This window comes from Vanellus vanellus, assembly GCF_965231255.1.
Source record: "Vanellus vanellus genome assembly, chromosome: 3".
In the NCBI taxonomy this organism is placed as follows: Eukaryota; Metazoa; Chordata; class Aves; order Charadriiformes; family Charadriidae; genus Vanellus; species Vanellus vanellus.
This window is the reverse complement of record NC_138907.1, coordinates 129,783,455-129,800,936: the sequence shown is the minus strand read 5'-3', so window position 1 is coordinate 129,800,936 and position 17,482 is coordinate 129,783,455. Positions and strand designations below refer to the sequence as shown.

General features: G+C 65.9%; 1 protein-coding gene across 1 annotated transcript; it reads left to right on the top strand.

Moving 5' to 3' along the window:
* Positions 1 to 5,848: 5,848 nt before the first annotated feature.
* On the top strand, positions 5,849 to 16,732 carry GTF3C2 (general transcription factor IIIC subunit 2). The gene is made up of 18 exons (XM_082481309.1): positions 5,849 to 5,987; positions 6,385 to 6,766; positions 7,665 to 7,965; positions 8,405 to 8,499; positions 8,790 to 8,867; positions 9,256 to 9,354; positions 9,644 to 9,871; positions 10,091 to 10,202; positions 10,361 to 10,478; positions 12,484 to 12,515; positions 12,749 to 12,878; positions 13,378 to 13,522; positions 13,771 to 13,932; positions 14,405 to 14,492; positions 14,831 to 14,959; positions 15,402 to 15,533; positions 16,189 to 16,296; positions 16,403 to 16,732. The coding sequence occupies exons 1-18, from the start codon at positions 5,873 to 5,875 to the stop codon at positions 16,607 to 16,609; spliced, it is 2,661 nt and encodes an 886-aa protein (XP_082337435.1). The 5' UTR covers positions 5,849 to 5,872; the 3' UTR covers positions 16,610 to 16,732.
* Positions 16,733 to 17,482: the final 750 nt, after the last annotated feature.

Genomic DNA, 17,482 nt, shown 5'->3' with positions numbered 1-17,482 from the left:
CTGGTGGCCTGTGTCAACTCAGGCTCAGTTCTGGGCCTTCCTTGGGCCTGCTGGCACTTCTACCCAGCTCTGCCCGGTCTCTCGTCTCCTGCTGCAGGTGGCAGCGGGGACAGATCTTCCCTGTCTCTGGGCTGCTCCTCTGGGACTTGGGGGACATGGTGACACTGGTGACAGCCCTGGCCCACGTGTCCTCTGGCTGCCGGTCCAGCTGAGGGGGGGGGGGGGGGGGAGCAGGGCACCTGGGACTCCCTGCAGCACCCTGAGGGTTCCAGAGTGGCTCCCAGCACCACCACTACTGCAGGAGGGGCCGGTGCAGAGACTGGGGGGCTCTGGCATGGGAAGGGGTGTCCTCCCTTGGTCTGCACTGTTCCTGTCCCTTCCTGCTGCCAGAAGATCGCTGCTCATTGTAGCTTCTGTCAGGGATGGCTGTGGGCTCTCTGTGCTCCCCCCTGTGCCCCGGATGGGGCCGGGGAGGCAGGCTCCCTCCCAGTGTGGGCTAGAGGCCACGGCTCTTGTGAGCCAGGGGAAGGGGAGCCCTGAGCAGAGGCCTTCCCGCGGGGACAGGGCCGGGGGCAGGCAGTGACTCGCCGTATAGAGTTCTCGGCCCGGGCGGGGTGGTGTGGCCCACGGGGACACGCCGCCACAGCGAGGTCCAGGCACAGGCTCGTCGCAGCGTGGTACCCACAACCCGCGTGGGGCGCCGGGGGCGGGGCCCTGAGGGCGGGAGCGGGGCCATGCAGATCGCGCCGCTGCCGGCAGAGTCGCTGCTCGGCGAGAGGGGCGGGTCCTCGCGCGGTGGTGGGCGGAGACATGCAAATCAATACGAACGAAAGAGGGGTGACGGGAGGTCTCCGCGCCAACACGCCGCCGGCCGCGGGGGAACGCGGGCGCTGCGCGGGCAATGTGCGGGGTAAAAAGCGGGGCAGAGGAGGCGGCGTGTGTGTGGTGCGGTATCGGAGCGTGTGCGTGTGTCCCCGTGTGGTGTGTGTGCGTGCGGCGGCGTGTGTTGCTGTGGGTGCGGGGAGCCGAGCATACTTACCTGGCAGGGGAGACACCATGATCAGGCAGGTGGTTTTCCCAGGGCGAGGCTCATCCCCTGCACTCCGGGTGTGCTGACCCCTGCGATTTCCCCAAATGCGGGAAACTCGACTGCATAATTTGTGGTAGTGGGGGACTGCGTTCGCGCTCTCCCCTGACTTTGCTCGTGCCAAAGGCAGAACTGACGCGGGGAACCTGCGTCGCAGTGGGGGAGCGGCTCGGACAACCGGAGCCCTCTCTCCGCAGCCCGCCTCCTCCGCCGCAGCTCCGCGCTGACCCTTCCCCGCACTCTGCCCCTTTTTCTCGGCCGCGGGCGGCTCCGTCACGGCCCGCGCCGGCTCGGCCCCTTCCGCTCGCAGCAGCGGCTCCGGCGCCGCACGCCGCCTCGGCCGCCGCTTGAGCACAGCGGGCACCGGCGCGGCCGAGGGCCGGCGCTGCCCAAAGGGGCGGAGGCACCGAGAGCCCCGGGCGGCACCGGAGCGGGGCCCCCGCGCGTCCTTCGGGCGGAGGGATGCCGCGGGGGCGTAGGAAGGGCGGGATGTAAAACCGCGGGGTGAGGGGCGATCCCGGGGAGTTGGTGCCCCCGCGCCGGGCCGGACCGGGCTGGCAGCGAGCGAAGCGCTCGCCCGGTGTGAGCGGGTCTGTGCTCGTGAGAGAGCGCGGGGGGCGCTCGTCCCCCCCGTAGCGCCGCGCTCCGTTGCGGGCACCGGTTGGGGCGCTCCGTGCGGTCGGACCGCGAGGACGGAGAACGTGACACCGCATCGTGCCAATCCGGATGACCCGGACACACCGTTTCCGCCGGTCCCGCCCCGCCGCGCCGCGCCGAGAGAGGAACGGTCACGCGCAGTCCGGTCTGCGCCGGCGGCCGCAGCGCGCCACCGAACGGGGGAGGCGGGTGAGTGCGGGTGTGGAAGGAGAGAGGTCGTCCGCCCTCGGCGTCAGTTCTGCCTTTGGCACGAGCAAAGTCAGGGGAGAGCGCGAACGCAGTCCCCCACTACCACAAATTATGCAGTCGAGTTTCCCGCATTTGGGGAAATCGCAGGGGTCAGCACACCCGGAGTGCAGGGGATGAGCCTCGCCCTGGGAAAACCACCTGCCTGATCATGGTGTCTCCCCTGCCAGGTAAGTATGCTCGGCTCCCCGCACCCACAGCAACACACGCCGCCGCACGCACACACACCACACGGGGACACACGCACACGCTCCGATACCGCACCACACACACGCCGCCTCCTCTGCCCCGCTTTTTACCCCGCACATTGCCCGCGCAGCGCCCGCGTTCCCCCGCGGCCGGCGGCGTGTTGGCGCGGAGACCTCCCGTCACCCCTCTTTCGTTCGTATTGATTTGCATGTCTCCGCCCACCACCGCGCGAGGACCCGCCCCTCTCGCCGAGCAGCGACTCTGCCGGCAGCGGCGCGATCTGCATGGCCCCGCCCCCGCCCTCAGGGCCCCGCCCCTTGAGATCCCGCCCCGCCCCTCGGGCGCCCCGCGCGGGTCCGCAGGCGCCGCCCCCCTCCTTCGGACAGCGCGTCCCGACGGGGCCCCGCCCCGCCCCGCCACCGGCACCGCTCCGCCACCGGCACCGGCACCGGCACCGCGTCCGCCCGCTGCCGCGCGGGGCTCGGGCTGCCCCAGCCGGGCCGGACCGGGCTGCAGTCGCAGCGCCGCCAGAGCGCGGCCGCGGGGGGGGACCCGCGGGGCCGCGCCGGGACCGGGGCGGCCGCTGTGACCGCCGGGGCAGCGTCGTCCGGCGGCGGCGAGTCCGGGGGTGCCTCAGGGACACGGGCGGGGGGAACCTGCCCAGGGGAAGGCGCGAGCCCCCTCCCTCGGCCGGACACGGACCCCGCGCCCCCCCAGCCCTCGGGCCGGGCTCCAGCAGCCGGCAGCACCCTACTGGGTGGGACTGGTTTCTACTGGGTTCCAGCACAGGTCAGCCCAACGGCACCTACGCGGTCTGTGGAGAAAAGCGCTCGCAGCCCAGTAACACCCAGTGCAGACCCGTGGGGTCTGGGCACTGGCAGCGGCACCGCGAGAGCAGCCACCCGCGGAGGAGCTGGCCCCGGCCCCCGGTGCCAGGAAAGTGCCTGTGGCCCCTTTGCGGGGGAGGAGAGGGGCTGCGGCGCTTTGGCACCCGGCACCCACCGGCTCCCGCAACCCCGACCTGTGGCCCCACGGGCCCCCGCGCTCCCTTGGCAGACGCAAACCCACCCCCAACCCCTCTCCTGCTCTCTGGGCATCACCAGTTGGGCTGGTGACCCTCCCGCCGCCTCGGGGGGGCACCGGGACTCAGGGGGTTATCCCCGGCGCCTTTGGAACCAAAACCATCCCTGGTGATGTTTAGACACCCACTGGCTCATTAAACATAGCCAAATAAACAAAGGGGCAAAGACTTCATGCACGCCGCTCCCCACGCCTGCGCGAGCCATCCTCCCTGCACAGAGCACCGGCCGCAGCGGGAGCTGCCACCGAAGCCCTGCCGCGGGAGGGGTGAGCGCTGCGGGTGACGCCGTTCCAGCCTCACGGCCGCGGTGAGATCAGCCCCGGTACCCGCAGACCGGAGCGGCTCTCGGGGCCGTGCGGCTGCTCGTGGGCTGGGGGTGTGGGCCAACAGCACGTGCTGTACTCGTGTAGGGCAGTGTCAGAGAATAGAAGCGGTCGTGCGTAGGACCCGAGGTAAACTTCAGATCCCGCATGAAATATTTAGAGAAAAAGCCTTTGAGCAGTGGCAACGGCTCCCAGGCAGGGGAAGATGGGTAAGAAAACTTCTCGGGGTGTTACCGTAAGTCGGCAAAAAGGAAACTCTCTAAGACTCAGTTTGGAGTTGTAGAAAACAGGCGTTCCTTAATGCAGCACCGGGCGCAGAGGGGATCGCTCCACCTAGTGTGCGCACCCACTTGCTCGACTACAAAGATTATGTGCAGTCCAAATATTCATATTCATTAGATTTCTGAGAAACTATTCACATATTCATACTATTTCCGTAACTAATTAATGTATGTACATGTCCTTGGCACATGCACGTTTATGCCTATTGGTGGTCTTCCAGGGCTCTCTGGTGATAGTTGCTAGTCTTCCTCACCGTGTCCACTGATTGAACTCTTCGTGCGTGCTGTTTGCCCTTTGGCCTAATTAGACGGCACCTAATTATACAAAACTAGCTCATTCTAGCTTATACTCCTTATCTACTCTATTCGAGGCTACTGTTGTCTCAAAACTTACTTTTAACTCCCCAAGCATAGCACCGGTTTGACCCATCTGCTCATAAAACATCCCGAAATGTGGCTGTATTGCTCTAGGGAGGGAACTGTACGTGCTTCGGATTGGTATCGGGGCAGCACGGAGGTCCAGCGGGGTTTATGTCGGTGTTTGTGCGTGTGAGGGTTCAGCTGATGCTACGTTGAAGCGAACGGGTATGAGAGGCCGGAACGAGTGCCAGACGGCGCCAGCGGAGAGCAGAGGAGTGACGCTGAGCGAGTCGGGACGGGGAAGAGGGGAAGAGGCGGAGGGGGAAGGGGTCGGGGCGCTGCCTGTGAGCGGTGAGAGTCCGGCAGCGAGAAGGGGTGAGGGGACAGCGGGGCCCCGGCAGGACGGACCCTGAGCTCCGGGGGTGCCGCTGGCCTTTCTGCCGCGGCTGCCGCCCTTCAGACGACGGTGTGAGCCTCCCGGGGCCCCGCTGGACCCCCCCCCGGCCGCCCCTGCGCAGCCGCCCCCCGGCCCGCGGGGACGTTACCGCTGCCGGTCGGGCACCCGCGGCCGCGGGCCGCTGCCATCCGTCCGCCAGCGGCGGCGGGAGGCGGACGGCTGCCGGGAGCCGAGTGCTGCCCACGGCCCGGCCCCGGGTCCCCTCGGCCCGTCCCGGCGCGGCGCGTCCTTCCCCCGCTGCGGCTCCGCGCCCGCCACCGGGGCGAGAGGGGCGGGTCCCGACGGGAGGGGCGGGGGTCTGTCTGGGGCGGGTCCTCGCGCGGTGGTGGGCGGAGACATGCAAATCAATACGAACGAGAGAGGGGTGACGGGAGGTCTCCGCGCCAACACGCCGCCGGCCGCGGGGGAACGCGGGCGCTGCGCGGGCGCTGCGCGGAGGCAGACGGCGGGTGGCGGGACGCGGCGTGTGTGTGGTGCGGTAGCGGAGCGTGTGCGTGCGGCGGCGTGTGTTGCTGTGGGTGCGGGGAGCCGAGCATACTTACCTGGCAGGGGAGACACCATGATCAGGCAGGTGGTTTTCCCAGGGCGAGGCTCATCCCCTGCACTCCGGGTGTGCTGACCCCTGCGATTTCCCCAAATGCGGGAAACTCGACTGCATAATTTGTGGTAGTGGGGGACTGCGTTCGCGCTCTCCCCTGACTTTGCTCGTGCCAAAGACAGAAGTGGTGGTATTGCACTATGGGGTGAGCCCACCCCGGATATTTGACGTACACGCACATCAGGACTGTGTTGTAGGAGACCTCGGCAGGTCTGTCCTGTATCGATTCCCAGCTCAAATCTCTCGGTTTGCTTTGCCGCCGTCACCCGCCCTGCGCTGGTAAGGGGGGGGTGCGTGATGCCGTGAGGACACGTGTAATGACATCACCTCCCTACGATCGCATTTCATTACCCCATCGCCCCGGTCCCACCCCCGGCCGGCTCTCCCCTCGCTCTGCGCGTCCGCACTGCATCGTCCCGTCCCATTCTCACGTAGACGCGCAGCCTCACGCCGTCCCTCAGCCCCGCCTCCCAGTCTCCTTTTCACGTAATGACGTTTCCGGCGTGACTCCATCTCTCCGCGACGCCCCATTTCCGCTTCCGGCCTGGCGGCGGCGGCAGCGGCAGCAGTGGCGGCCCGCAGCCGCCTCCGGGATGGCGTCCAACGCCGCCCGTGGGCCGCGCTGCCGGGAACGGAACCGCCGGGGACGGTCGGGACGGGGCTCGGTGGCCACCGGGCGCGGCCGGGAGCGGCAATCCCGGGAGCTCCGTACGTACCGGGGGGGCACCGGGTGGGGGGTCTCCTCGGGGCACGATGCGGTGCCGGGGCCCGGCCGTCGCTCCGGGGCCTAAGGCGGGCTGCGGGCCCCGGCACCGCATCGTGCCCCGGGGTGACCACCCGGGGCTTCCTGGTACATCCCCGTGTCTGTATGTCCCACCCCATGTCCATGTGTCCCACCCCATGTCCATGTGTCCCACCCCATGTCCATGTGTCCCACCCCATTTCCATGTGTCCCCCTTGGCCCGTGCCCGAACCCCGCTGTCATCTGGTGCCGTTCCAGGCCGGGGCTAGTGTCCGGCTGGGCGGCGGTAGCCCAGTGGGTCGCCACGGCCAGAGTTGGGAGGAGAACCCTGTCGTGTTGACTGCGTGTGTTCTTTGTCAGCAGGAGAAACGTCACCGCTCAGGGATCAGGATGCTTTGAGCCGCTCTGAGGAGGGAGTCGAAGCTACCAAGTCCCAGAAAAAAACTGTCCGAAACCAAAAACCCCCAAATACTCCCAGTGACCCCAATGGCCTGGCTCCTGCGGAGACTGAGGTTCATGGCGAGCCCTCGAGGAACTTGGAGAATGGGTCCGTGCCACCCCCGAAGGCACCCGGGAAGCGCGGTCGGAAGTCCAAGACGGAGATGCTGCTGCTCAAACTGTCTCAGGACTTGGAGTGTCCGACCCCGGAACCCATCTGTGTGCAGAAGATGCTGGGGGGCAGCGAGGCATCGGAAGGCCTGGAGACCCGCCCTGGCGGGCGCCCCAAGAGGCGCGCAGCCAAAGTGTAAGCGGGGGCAGTGCATGGCGGGGTTGGGGCACAGGTGCTGCAGGGACCGTGGAAGGACAGGCAGAAGCTGCTCTCGGAGCAGTTCCTCGAGACCTCTGCCTTGCCTTGAGAGATCTCGGTGTCTTTCCTGAAGGACTTTGAGGCAAACTGTTTCACTACAGGATGGTCTTTTCCCACTTTAGGAGAATGTGTTTGGATCCAGGAGCGCGGGGGTGTGGGGGACAGCAGGGGCTGTAGAGGACCTCATGTGCAGCCAGTGTTTGATGGCGGTGGGCTGTCTGCAGTGGGGTTTCCTTGGTTGCTGGCAAAGACAGGAGGATGCATGTCTAGGAGGGAGCAGAACAAACTGTGTGAGCCACGCGCTGCTTAAAGGGCAGCCCTGGGGGAGCCCGTGTGCTGTGGGGCCTCTGAAGGCAGCTCAGGCAGTGGCTGTGGTCTCCGGGTGCCTGTGCAAGCCCTGGGTTTGCAGGGGTAGAGCTGGTGGGGTCGCAGTGACCCAGTCCCCTCGCTCTGCTGCGCAGGGGGAGGGTGTGGCGGGGTGCTCTCTGTGGGAACTCCCTTCGCGGAGGGCGCTTGCGGGAAGATCTGGCTTTCCTGCTCTCTGGCTGGCAAAGGGCCATGCACTGCTCTGCCTGCTGGATGCGTTCTGCTGCCGGAGACCTGGGGAGGCTGGCGTTCCCTGGTGAGGGGTAGGGGATGCTGGCTGTCCGAGTGGCCAACCTGGAGGCTGGCAGTGCATCCAGCTGGGCTCTGCTGCAGCCTGGGCAGGGCTGGAGCAAATTGCTCACCCAGACCACGTGTTGGGGGAGTGCGTCTGCCTAGTCCTGGAGGGAGGGCTGGCTGGTCCCTGTGCCGTCCCCCTGCTCACCTCCGGGCAATGCTTTTGGTGTCCCAGGGCTTTGCTGTACCTGCAGGAGCTGGCAGAGGAGCTGACATCAGTGTACCAGCCTCCGGCTCCCACCGAGAGTGCCCAGGAGCCAGAGCTCGAGTGTATGCAGAAGAAGCGTCAGAGCCGGAGGAGGAAGGAGGAGGAAACAGATAGTGATGATCCTGCACAAGATGCTGACTTTGTGCCATCAAAGGAGGTGTTGCTGCAGGCGGAGGAGGAGGAGGGGAGCGACGCGCCACTCAGTGAGGTGTCGGAGCCAGAGCTGGAGGGACTCCGAGGACATGGTGGGAAGACGTCATCTGCAGGGGTAAGGGCAGGGTCTTCGCCTTGGCCACTTCTTACCTTTGGCCCTGCATGAACAACACAAAGTGTCTGAGCTGTCATGTGGTGTCTCCACCTCTGGCTGTTTAGGGCAGAACAGCCCAGAAGCAGGGCTTGGTTGGGGCGGCGTGTCAGTGCCTGTCAGCCGTGAATCCAGGAGGCAGCTCCGCGTTAGGGTGGCTGGGGACAGGGCCCTGGAGGCTGTCCTGTAGTTTGTGGAAGTCCCCAGAATGGGACTTTGTGTCTAGCCCAGTATGACGTGGTCTTGGTGACTGCTGCTGTTGTGGTTAGAGGAGAGCTCTGTGCTTGTGGGCTGCATTGGTGCCATTTAGGACAGGCGTGTCTCCCTGGGGGCTCGTGGGAACATTTGGGCAGGCAGAGGCAGCCCGGGTCAGGTCCTGCTCTGAGTCTGCTCTTGTGCCCAGAGATCCAAGCCCCAGTGCCGAGGCCTTGCTCCCAACGGCTTCCACAACTCCATCATGGCCCCAGTGGAGAAGTGCTCCAGCCTCACCTGCAGCTTGTGAGTGGGGGCTTGGGGTGGCTGGGGGGGCTTGGGGTGGGCTGCAGGGAGCAGTGGCTGTTGGTGCCCTGGGTACCATCACTCTCACATGTGCAAGGAGAAAGGAGTGTGTGCTGTCGGGAATGCTGGTGTTCTGGGAGCTGCTGGGGATGAGATCCTGTCACCTGCGGGAAGCACTGGGGGTGACGGATGGGACTGGACTGGGCAGGGGCTGAGAGCTCTCGGTGTGGGGCTGCCCGTGCTGCAGGCAGGGCCGGGGCTGTTGCTGAGATCTGGCGCATCCGCTGCAGGCGGGATCAGAAGTACTCGCAGTGGGAGTTTCCTGACTGGATCCCTTTGGTGCACAAATGGACGTGTCTCTCCGAAAGGTACCGTCGGAGCAGCGTAGGAAGGTGGGGACTGGGAGGGACGCATGGCACAGGCACTGCCTGCGCTCAGGCAGGTTCCAGCCATGTTTGGAGTGAGCTGGGGCAGGGAGCGTGGGTGGCAGCAGCCATCGGGGTGGGATGCTGTACTCCCCCGTCCCTCTGGTGGGGTCAGGCCCCAGCAGGAAGGATGGGGATTTCTTGGCATGGGCTTTGGGGGTCTCATGGATTTGGCTGGGGAGTCTTAGTAGCCCTCAGGGTGGCCAGCGGCAGGGCATGCTGGGCTGTGTGGAGGCTGGGCGGGTGCTGGGGCATGGTCTTGTGCCAGGGGGTGACTGGGTAGAGGGGTGGGGGTGAGGAGATGTCCTCTCACCTTCTTCTGCCTCCCCAGCGAAGCTGCCCCATACCTGCCGGCAGAAGAGAAGTCTCCCCTCTTCTCTATCCAGCGGGAGGGCATCGAAGACGACGGTGTCTTGTACAGGGTAAACAGGTCTGTGGAGGTGTGCTGCGAGGGACTGCCGGGGTGATGGGTGTCATGCCTGGGACAGGTAGTAGCCCCCAGGGCTGTGGTCCCGGCAGGTCCGAGGGATGGGCGGTCACCCCAGGGCACCAGGAGTGGCAGTGGGCTGAGCGGCTGGCCTGTGCAGCGTGCCCTGAGGTCCCCCCAGCCCTGTGCCAGGGCTCTGTGCCAGCTCAGTGCTGCCCTGCCCAGCCCATGCCCTCCCACCCCCACTGGCCATGCTCTTGCCCCGTGCCCATACCCGCCTCCCCACTGGCAGGTTTGGCTCCTTGCAACCCCATGAGGAACGCCTGGATGTGTCCTTCTTCGTGGGCGGCCCCGTGTGGGCGATGGAGTGGTGCCCATCCCCGGAGGGCTCAGCGGCCTCTCAGTATGTAGCTGTCTACTGCCATGGGAGCATGGAGGAGACGCACAGCGTGGCCGGGCTCCATGGGGGACCTGCGCTCCTGCAGCTCTGGGGCCTGGGCACGCTGCAGCAGGAGGAGGGGTGAGTGGCCTGGCTGGGGGCTGCCTGGCTCCCAGGATGGGCTCGTACCTCTTGTCCCTCTGTGGCTGAGCTGGGGGTGAGGTTCATCCTCTCTGAGAGCCGCCAGCCCTGTCCTGAACCCCACAGGGGCTGTGCTGATCGCCAGCTTCATTGCTGGTGTGTACGGGAACTGCTGGGCACTAGCTCCCCCGTTCTTCATTGCTCAATCCATGCCTGCAGCTCTGCCGAGAAGGCTGGACTGGCCTATGCCATTGCTGCCGACCACGGCTGTGTCTGGGACATGAAGTTCTGCCCCAGTGGTGCCTGGGAGCCACCCACCACTGCCAGGAAGGTGGGTGCACTGCTGGGAGAGGCTGCCCAGGCTTGGGGGGCCGCCTTAGGTTTTCCCCACAGTTCCTAAGTCCATGTGCTGGCTAAAGCCTGGCCTTCCTGGGGGCGGGGGGGGGGGGAACAGAAACCCTGTGGCTGAGCCTGTGTGTTGTTCTGCAGCACCCGCAGATGAGCCGGCTGGGCCTGCTGGCCGTGGCCTTCTCGGATGGCAAGGTGGTGCTGTACGCCCTCCCGCACCCCGGGGCCCTGCAGCGCTCCAAGAGAACCCAGGTAAAAGGTAGGAAGAGCTGCGCTGCTGGGCAGGGGTGTCCTGGCCCTTGTCCCACCGTGCCGGGGTGGGCGGCGTGTGAGCCCCGGGGCTGGGGCCCCTCTGCCCGCGCGGGAGGGAGCCTGCTGTGCCGAGGGGGCCGTGGGGCAGACCCCGCTCACCGAGTGCAGCAGGACTGTGCCTGGGCCAGTGCTGCCCTGCGGCGAGCCCCAGCAGACCTCCGGGCTTGGGACCAGCAGCTGCTTTTGGCGGAGAGTAACAGCAGGGCAGGGGAGGGGAGCAGGGCTGCCTTTTGGTGTTGAGGGATGTCAAAGCGCTGCTGGCCCGGAGGTTCAGTCTCTGGGGATGCTGCAGCAGCCCGGCCAGGGCACAGCTCCCGGGGCAGCCCTGCCTGCAGCTGGGCCCTCGACTGGGCAGACTGGAAGGGTGCTCTCGGTGACTGGAGTGGGGTTGCAGGGTGAGGCGTAGCTGCCGTAGTGCATTCCTGAGCCTTTCCCCGCCTCCTCGCTGCCGGGAGCGTGTCCTGTTGTGGCAGAGCTGCTTATTCCAGCCTGGCTGGAGCTGTTTGTCATAGTGGGGATCTCGGGCTCCGAGCGCTCAGCTGGCTCGGGTTAATGGTGCTTGTAATAGTCTCATCTGCTGGGTGCCAAGCGAGATTGATGACCTGTGTGTGCTGCTCGTGGTCGCTCAGCCGTAGCCAACAGCCTACACATCCACGGCTGACAACGGAAAATTGGTTCCCTGCACCCGAGCGCGGCTGCTGACTCCCACCGGCACGTTGTGCTGCCGACTGCGCTGCCGGCCGCTGGCACTGCCTTTCCCGCCCCCCTCTTGGCGCGCCGGCTCCGGGTGGTTTGCACCGGCTGCCGCAGCCCCCACGTGGGGAGCTTGCGGCAAGCGTGGATCCTTCCCCAAAGGAAGAATCCTTTCCCCTGCAAAGCTCCTGCGGACCAGCCGGCTCCTGTCACGTAGCGTCAGCCTGGCTGTGGCTGCAGCTCTGTCCTTGTGCCTCGCAGCCGGGCTGGGGGTGATGGTTTGCAGCCACAGGATCAGGGCCAGACTGCGGTGTGTTGGGGCCCTGCTGGGAGTTGCCAGGTGAGCGTGGCTGTGCTGGCTTTCTCTGGGGCTCCGGGTGCCCCCACCCAGTGTTTCCACCTGACAGAGCCCGGGGCTGCTCTCCGCACCATGCCCTGGCTGTCATGGAGGTGCCAGAGAAGATGCATGGCTCCTCCGTATCTTTGCATGACACCACCTCCGCCTGAGGCTGCCGTACTCTGGGGTGCAGACGTGCTTGTCTGGTGCTCGCTGTGTGGGGGACAGCCCCATGCGGGGGGACAGGGGGGTCGTTTCTGGCCCGAGAGGTGGGGAACAGGGGCCCTGCAGCACTCGTGTCGTTCCCTGGTGGGGGAGATTCTCTGGCAGACAAAGCTGTTGCGTTTGGGGTCCCGCGGGCACCTTGTTGTGAGCTGTTAGGTGCAGGGGTCTCTGCCGTCTGCTCTCCCCAGGATAGGCTGCCTGGGCTGCTCCAGCCCCTGTCACTGGCCGCCCTGGCCAGCCTGGCCACCTTTCCCTGGCAGAGCACCCCATCCTGCATGGCTGCTCCTTCTTTCCCTGGGGCAATCACGGTCCAATCTGGCCCCCATGTGCCACTGGGTCCCCTTGAGTTTGGAGAAGGCATCTTCCATCAAGGCAGGCAGCTGGTCGTGGTGGGGTGAAGCCTTTCAGGGTGCCATTTTCTCCAGTGCAGGCAGTTCTGGCTCCTGGACGTCCTGCCAGTGCCTGCTCTTGGATTTGCTGCTCCGTGTGCTGCTTTCTGCTGCTGGGAGTGCTTGCCTGCCATTCATTGGCTGCGGTGGGGACACTGCTCCAGATGGGTGGCAGGAGAGGAACTGGGAGCCCCGGGCAAGGGCTGTGGGGAACACTGAGCCAGGCTCCAGGCTGCTGAGCAGCTCCTGCCGCTGGGAGCTTCTAGGAGAGCTGGTGCCTGTCCTGACCCTCCTCTGCTCTCTTCTAGATGGGTCCTTCCACAAGCACGTTATCTGCCAGGTTAGTGTCCTCCACCACTGCGGTCCCCCATCGGGGCTGGCACCCAGCGAGCCTCCTGGCTGGTGCCAGTGGGAGAGCTGGGGAGGGAGTCAGGACACCTGCAGAGCTCGCTGGCCCCAAGGTGTCCAGGTGGCAGGATAGAGCCGTTCTCCCAATCCTGGATGTCCCCGTCTCTCGGGACGCGGATGGTACCAGCATGGGGCTGTGACTGATGCCTGTCCTTTGGTCTCCAGGTGCAGTGTGTTGCCACGCTCCAGGTGGGCTCCATCCAGGCAGGGAACGCGTCTGAGTGCGGCCAGTGCTTCAGCCTCTCCTGGATGCCATCCAAGCCCCATCATCACCTCGCAGCTGGTTTTTATGACGGTGAGTCCCCCCTCCTGCGCAAGAGCCCTCACCCTGCCACAGGCAGACACAAACGGAGCTTTGTGCTCCTTCAGCCGCAGCCCGGGGCAGGGAGTGGGGGACAAGTGACAGACACCGTGCAGGAGCCTCTGCCCTTCCCTGGGACAGGGGGAAGGCTTATCGTGGGCTGGCCACAGGCAACCTCACATACCTGTCGGCTCCAGGAACGTGGCTCTGGCTTAATCTGCATCTGTCTGACTTTCCTGCATGCGAGTTTGCGCCTGGCTTCAGGCAATGCGCAGCTGTGTTGCGCTGCCAGGACCTGCTGTACCCGAGCGATCCTGTCCCCGTCTGAGCCTCGGCCCTGACTCCAGCCCTGGCTCAGCTGCTATGCCTCACAGCTCCTGCGTCCCCTGCCTGTGCCGCTGCCCGTCCCCAGCCCCGCACTGCCGCAGGTCCCACGCTGGCCCCAGGGCAGCCGCTGGGGCAGCTCCTGATGGGCACAGGTCTCATCCCACAGGCACTGTGGCTATCTGGAACCTGCTCACCAAGTCCCTGCTGCAGTGTGTGCACCAGCCCGATGGCTCCCTCAAGCTCTACCCTTTCCGGTGCTTTCTAGCCCATGACCACGCAGTCCGGAGCATCGAGTGGTGCAAGGCCGACAGGTGAGGGTGGGGGAGTTGTGCTGGTGCGGGCTCTGCCTGGCAGGGCGGGCTCGCTCCTGCAGGTGAGGCTCCTTTGCCGAAATGGGCTTAAGAGGACTCCGTGCTGATGGCACTTGTCCCTGTGAGGCAGCGAAGAGGTTGGGTTGGGCTTTCCGGGTTGAGGTGGGGGTGAGCTGCTGCCTGTGGAAGCGGGGACAGGGCACAGCCTTGTGCTGGGGTCTCAGTGCTGCCTTTCTCCTGGTTCTCAGCAACTTCCTGGTCACGGCAGGGAGTGACCGTAAGATCAAGTTCTGGGACGTGCGACGGCTCTATGAGCCCATCAACAGCATCAAGCGGTTCCTCAGCACTGAGGTGGCCTGGCTGCTGCCCTACAATGGGGTCACCGTGGCCCAGGACAACTGCTACGCCTCGTGAGTGCCGGGGCCATCATGGTGTCTTCTCTGTGCCTGGGGCCAGCCTGCTGCTGGGGTCTGGTCTTACCTCCCAGGTGTCCCCAGGGTCACTCTCTCCCTGGGAGCCTCTGGCTGTGCTGTGCTGGGTTGCGCTGCAGCTGCATCGTGTTGGTGCGGCCAAGGGGATGCATGAGCAGGGTGGGCACGGGGAAGGACGAGTCCCTGGAGCTGGGCTGGGTGGCAGAGCTGCTGCCTGGCCCAAGACTGACACAAGTTGGTAGAAGCGTTCTGGGGTCTTGGTGTGTTCTCAATCTCCAGGACCTGCCCTGAGCTGCTGTGTGATATTGTCACATGCCACTAGAGTGAGGACGGTCCCCCTTCCATCTGCCTAGGTCCTAGGGTCTCTGGGGAGGTGGGCTGCTGCCTGGCTCTCACTGTCTCAGGGTGGCAGTGCGGAGCTCTGTCCTCATCTGTTCCCTTTCTGTTGCAGTTATGGTCTCTGTGGGATCCACTACATCGATGCTGGGTACTTGGGCTTCAAGGCTTATTTTGTGGCCCCTCGCAAGGGGACCGTGTGGGTAAGAGGCTGGTGCAGGGCAGTTCTTTTCCAGGGGCCGTGTAGGAGGGGTGGCGCCTGCCCCAAACCTAGTGCCAATTGGGCCCTGCAGCTCGCAGGTGGGGGTGACACCGCTGTGTGTGTCCCTGGCTCTTGGGGTCACTTTCTGCCCCTCGGACCAGGGACTGTGGCAGCTGGGTAAGGTGGCGTTGCCGTGTCTGAGCTGGCTGTGCTTCCGAGCCTGGCCCCCCGGGGGACAGAGGGTGGTGCGCAGGGGTTGGCATTGGTGGCGCTGCTGCTGGGCTAGGGGTGGGGGAGGGCCCTTGGGACCCTGCACCTCAGAGCCCTCTGTTCCTGCAGAGCATATCTGGCTCAGACTGGCTGAACACGGTGGCTGCGGGAGACATCACCGGCGAGCTGTTGGCCGCGGTGCTGCCCGACCTGGCTGTCAACCCCCTCAACATCAAGCGGTCCTCAGACCGCAGATTTGTAAGAAGCCGTCCGTCGTGCGCACCGGGGCTTATCTGCAACATGCATGGGGCTGGGCAGGGTGGGACCCAGGTTCCTGGGTCACTGGAAGAGCATCCTGAGCCGGCCTCAGGGTGTCTGCTGCACCACGCACATGTGTGTCATGTGTGTGTCATGCTCTTCCTGCCCAGACAGGGGCTGCGTGGTGGGGAAGTGTGGTGGCAGCAGCCTTGGCCCTGGGGCTAGGACCTTTGGGGTTAGGCTCACGCCTGGGGCAGCCCTGGCCCTCTTTGTCCCCTGCCCTTATGGCGACAGCCCTTCCTCTCCCCTGCCCCAGACCTGCCATGCTCCAAGGCAGGGCAGGACCCCCGGGGCGCCCGGCCCTGCTTGATCCCTAGTGGTCCCTGCCCGCGGAGGAGCAGATGGAGCCTTGACCCTGCCCTGAGCCCCGTCTCGCCCACAGCCCATCTACAAAGCTGATCTGCTGCCCTGCAGCCCCACTGGACCGGAGGACAGTGAGCAGGCGCTGCCAAAGACTAGGCTCTACAGCGAGATGGTGACCAAGAGCTACATCCGATTCCGGGACACGGACCTGGTAGGAGGGAGGGCGGCAGCCCCGGGGCTGGGTGGTCCTGACCCTGGGGAAGGACCCATGGGAGCGGGGCTGGCGGCCTGAGGGGTTGTGGCAGTGGCAGGGCGACTTCACAGCAGTCCCTCACCTCCAGTGGAGCCCGGGCTGGCCCCTGCAGCACTGCCCCCAGAGCACAGCTGTGACGGTGGCCTAGGCAGGGTCCCCCACGCATGAGCCCCCGGTTGCCTGGTCGCAGGGGAGTAGGGGGCATGGCCATGGGCCAAGCAGCGTGCTCGGGGTCTGGGCTGTGGCAGCAGTCTGGGGTGCCCAGCCCTGGGAAGGAGCCGGGGGGGGGGGGGGTGTCATAGCCTGCCTGGGCCCCCACTCCCCGGTGTGATGGGCCATGTTTGGAGGGGTTGGCATGGGACAAGTCTGGGCCCGAGCAGCTGGAGAGGTGCTGGGGGAGTGGGCTGGGGTTTGCCATGCTCTAGCCACCCTACCCAGGCGCTCCTTGGGGGTCTGGCTCCTGCTGCCCTTTCCATGGCTGCTTGGTGGGTGACCCGTGTCCCCCGGCCAGGCAGCACCTGCCCCTACTGCGGTCCTGGTGCCGCCAGGACCGCCATGTGCACAGCGCTGCTGCCCCCGGCACGCTGCTGACAGCGGTGCTGCCGCTTCACAGCGCAGCTTCAAGAACTTCCCCAGCCGGGAGCCCATGCGCCGGATGCACACACAGGAGGTGAAGGCAGAGCTGAGCCTCGACCGCCTGCAGCTGGAGTCCCTGCACAAGGTGAGAGGGCTACACTTGCCCACAGGCAGGAGGCTGACACTGCTGCAGGGTGACAGTGTCCCGGTGCCTCGGCCCCCTCCCTCTTGACCCCCTTCTTCCCCTGCAGGTGCGCTTCAGCCCCAACCTGGATTCGCACGCCTGGCTGGTGTCGGGTGGGCAGGCGGGCATCGTGCGGGCGCACTGCCTGGCTGGGTTGGCCTCCGGCGTCAGCCGCCAGCTGCTGCCAGAGCGGCGTGCCCGCTTCAGCTCCCTCTTCGGGGACAAGCCCGGCAGCCCCAGCCCCGCCGAGAGCTCCCCACTGCCCACAGAGTAGTGTGGCGGATCCCTCGTGCTGCTGCCACGTGCACTTGCCCCCAGCAGGAGCTTGGGCCAGGCTGCACTGGCTGGGGCCTGGGGAGGGCTCTGTGTCCCCTCTCAGTGCTTCTTACCCTCTGGATCCCCGCCTCGGGGAGGGGATGGCTGCTCCTGGCTGTCACCTGGAATGCTCGGGATGCTTGTCCTCATGCTCTGGGTCCAGAAAGATCCTTTTGCGCTGTTTCGTCTGAGCTGGTGCGGGGAGGGCGGTGGGACCACGCGTGTCCCTGGGGTGAGCTGTGGGGTCTTGGGGCCTGACGCCGGGGGAGCACCGTGGGCCCCCATGTGCATGGGGCTGTGCTTGTTCTTGCCTCCTGCTCCCCGTTGCTGGCTGACCCCCTGTGCAGGGGCAGGGAGGGGGGCGGGGAGGCTGCCCTTGTCCTGGGCAGGGTGGATGGGGCTGGCAGAGGTACCAGGAGCTCTCAAGTTGCTCACATTGAGCCCGTGTTCCACTGTGCAGTAAATGTGGTTTGTTTTGTAAAGGCTGGTTTTCGTGCTGGGGCAGGCACTGGTGTTGGTGCCAGCCGTGCTGGGGACCCGGCCCTGGCCGTGCTGTGCCCCTCATGGGGGGCCTGGGCCGTTCCCCCCTCCCCACTCCCCTCCTGGCTGCCTGCGCTGCTGCTGCTGCTGCTCTCCAACACATTTATTGGCAGCTGCGGGCTCTGCCGTGGCCCACTGGACTCCTCGCACAAAGAGACTGACGGACAGACAGACAGACAGACAGACACTCCACAGGTGCGACAGACAGACTCACAAGGGTGGGAGTGGGTCAGGCCAAGGCACGGCAGGGAGCAAGGCCAGTGCCGGTGGCGCCGGGGGCTGCGGCTGCACC